Source organism: Scardinius erythrophthalmus, assembly GCF_964197995.2.
Source record: "Scardinius erythrophthalmus genome assembly, chromosome: 14".
Taxonomy (NCBI): domain Eukaryota; kingdom Metazoa; phylum Chordata; class Actinopteri; order Cypriniformes; family Leuciscidae; genus Scardinius; species Scardinius erythrophthalmus.
The window spans coordinates 17456764-17460221 of NC_138234.1; the positions used below are offsets into that span (position 1 = coordinate 17456764).

Consider the following 3458-nt stretch of genomic DNA (forward strand, 5'->3'; position numbering starts at 1 on the left):
GAGCCATTTATACAGGTTCTCTTACGAGAGGACTCTTGTGTTTTTACGCTACGGGAAAACCTCCTTTTCTCGAGAATACTGAAGCCAAAAATTATCCATAATTTTGCATTTCTTGTCAGTGCATTGCAGCAGCAAGCAGACCTAGGCGAGCTAGCTTGCGCACCCATTGGCTGCTTTGCAGCAAACTGCAGCAGCCTATAGAGAGCCTAAGTCCCTCCCCTCCGCTTCCAGTTCATGGGACCTTATTTCGGAAAAAATATGTATGGTAGTCAATGGCGAGAGACAACTTATCTTTTTATTCCGTCTGAACTGTGCCCTGAATTACACACATGATGTTTGTCAATTTAAAAGATAATTATGAAAGTCAAGAAAGTCGCAGTTTGTCATAAAACAGAAGAGTAACATTTAGTTTTATGTGAAAATCGCTCAATGAACTACAACTCGCGTCTCGCACTATGTACATCACCAACATGGCAAGATCCGTTGCTCGTATGTGTGCAGTCTGGTACAAAACACTCAGGCATGACAGCGTAACGGCACGATTATAACGTAAGACTATAGAAAAAATTACAGACGTTAGCTTCAGTAAAGTTAGCTTCATTCATTGAGAGAAAAGGTATGACATCACATGTGCACCTTTTGGGTTTGTAGTTTTTGTAATTACGTATTTTCATGTCTTATACCTCAACAGTTTTACATCAAACTGCGACTTTCTTGACTTTAAAATGTATCTTTTAAATTGACAAACATCATATGTGTAATTCAGGGCACAATTCAAACGAGATCAAAATATTTGGTGTCTCTCGCCATTGACTACCATACAATATTTTTCCAAAATAAGGTCCCATGGTGGTCGACCGGAAGGGGAGGGACTTAGGCTCTTTATCGACGAGCCGCCAGTGACGTCAGCGCCAGTGAGGGCGATCGCGCCTTAGCACGTCATGTCCTGCTGAAATAGGCGTGGCTTATGGCTATAAATACCGGGCTCGGATAAGCTAGCTTATGCAACACTCGTTCCCTCTTTAAGAGAGAACTGAGGTTACGTTAGTAACAGAGACGATTTCAGTTATTTTTGCATGACTGTATAGATCTGTTTTTGTTAAAGCAAAGTCTATATAGATATAATGGGATACCCTTTATAACTAAGTTAAAAGCATGCATCATGTTCCACATCAATGTTTTGTTCAGATATCTATAAAAAAATAACTCTTGTAAATGTTACTCTGTTTTAAGGGTACGGGCTGATCAGGGCGTGGAAAATGTAGACATTGCACGCCTCATGTTTACAGTCCGTGGCACTGGAAGGGGCAGCTTCATATCCGGCAAGAGTGTTCACAATCAACGGTCAGTCCAAAACTTCAAATAATGCTAGCTGAAAGATACCACCTCACTGCTGCCATGCAAGAACATTATTATTTGCTACAAATACAGTATATCAGCTTGCAGCAGGACTACTATTTGAGGAGTGTGAGCTGAAAGTCCTATCTCCAGTGGAAGCTGCTGTCAGTTAAAGGGTACTGAATAGCAACCTCCTTAGCATGCAAATTCAACAACCTTAAAAAAGTTAGTTTTTTGCTGGGCAATGGGTCTGGAATTACATCTGTATGTCACTTCTGTTTTGATAGTATGCAGTGACATTATATTCCATTACACATTGTTTCTTCTAAACAAATAAAGTAGATAAAGAAAAACACAACTATGCATTGAACAATCTGATGAATTTTCCCTGTACATTAAGTTTAAAGGTTCCTATTGAACTTCACTGTTTTCCAGAATCGAGAGGCTTTGGAGAGACCTGTGGGTAGCTGTCACAAACATCTACTATGATGTTCTCCACTACCTTGAAGAAGAGGGCTTCCTCAACATCGCCAATGCTACACACCTCCTCTGTTGCCATTATGTGTTCCTGCCACGGCTGCAAGATTCCCTGGACACTTTCCGCAGTGGCTGGGACAATCATCCAATAAGAACAGAAGGCCATATGACCCCTAATCAGCTGTGGGAGCTGGGCCGAATCCATCACCCAATTCAAGGCCCAGAAAATTTGGAGGTATGTACCAAATGTACAACTTGAATACTTTCAATAGTATAAATCCCTACATTTGTGCTTGCAAACATTAGTTATGAAGATATTGCATGTATGTCAATACTCCCTTACCAAAGGCTGGCCTTAAAGGAATACTTCACTGATCAGCATTAAGCTTTGTATCCGTAGTATGCCGGTAGTATTTTCGAACGAAAGTGCATCGGTCCCTCATATCCCACTGCGATGAGAAATCTCTGTTTTGTGTGTGGGAAAAATGCCTCCCTCCGATGATGCGAAAAAAAGAAATGGATATGAGGGAATGACGCACGTTCGTTTGAAAATACTACCGAGATACTACGGATACAAAGCCTAACGCTAATCGGTGAAGTATTCCTTTAAGTTAATAAATATTTAGCAAAGTGGTTTACAAAAGTGTAGGTTACAATAAGTGCCATAAAGCCATTAGGATAAATAATACTGCAAACAAGTAAGATTTTTCTATTTTGCTTTGATAGGGTATGGATATTCCTCACATTGAGTGGGAAAACAGTGGACTTACTGCTGATGGCTACTCAAGTGTCATCGTCCCAGACACAGAAAGCCCACTGACTGATGGACAAATGGCAGCTTTAAGAGAGGTTGTTGACCCAAGAGCTGTATCCCAGTCCTTTGGCTGTGATATCTATGTTGCTGCTGTTCAATTTTGTGAGCATGTTCTATCTGAAAACTGAAAGACACACACATGCCCCCCTTGTTTCTGTTCTGTTTGAAACTTTTTTTCCATAGTGTGTCAGATCAGGGCAAGCTAACTACCAACATTTACAAGACATAAATACATTTTAGGCATTTCTTGTAATTGTTTTAGTTTTATGAACGGGCCTTTATACTGTACAGATGTGAACAACTTAATTAAAATGGCAATAAAACCCCTTTGTAAGACAGCAGCTGCTAATGTGTCCATTTGAGCAAACGCCCCACAAATTAATCATTACATGAGTTGTAGTGACCTACCATATATGACTCTTATTCAATTGACAAGTCATCACTTTGACAGACATCCATTGCCAAATGTGCTATTTACCACTGAAGATCAAAACTGACCCTGCATCACAATATACACATTTTCCTTGAATAACTGGAGGATTACACATGCACTATTTTCATATGTAGGATGTTATGAAGTTAATCAGACTGCAAACTGTTGCAAAGTTGCAGTCAAATAACCCTTAAAAGCACAGATGGGTGTTAAGATGATCAGTGTCATGTCTTTAGAAGTTATTTGGTACCACAGATTGGAAAAGCATGTTTGCAAAAGCAACAAAGGTTATAGTGGATTTGTTCTAGGCATTGAACATTCACTCTGGAGACAGATGCATTTCTGCATAAGATGTTAAGCACAGTTATATAAAACAGGCAGCATATGAGTTAATCT

At 39.8% G+C, this 3458-nt stretch overlaps 1 protein-coding gene across 1 annotated transcript in view; it reads left to right on the plus strand.

Annotated features, from left to right (window-relative positions):
* Positions 1-2969, plus strand: part of LOC308701925 (uncharacterized protein) — a 7063-nt gene extending 4094 nt beyond the window's left edge. Inside the window, exons 5-7 of the mRNA XM_081384404.1 lie at positions 1234-1344; positions 1774-2050; positions 2542-2969. Of these exons, the coding sequence (XP_081240530.1) occupies positions 1234-1344; positions 1774-2050; positions 2542-2757 (604 nt within the window). The 3' untranslated portion in view covers positions 2758-2969. The remainder of the gene's footprint in view (positions 1-1233; positions 1345-1773; positions 2051-2541) is intronic.
* The last annotated feature ends 489 nt before the right edge of the window (positions 2970-3458 follow it).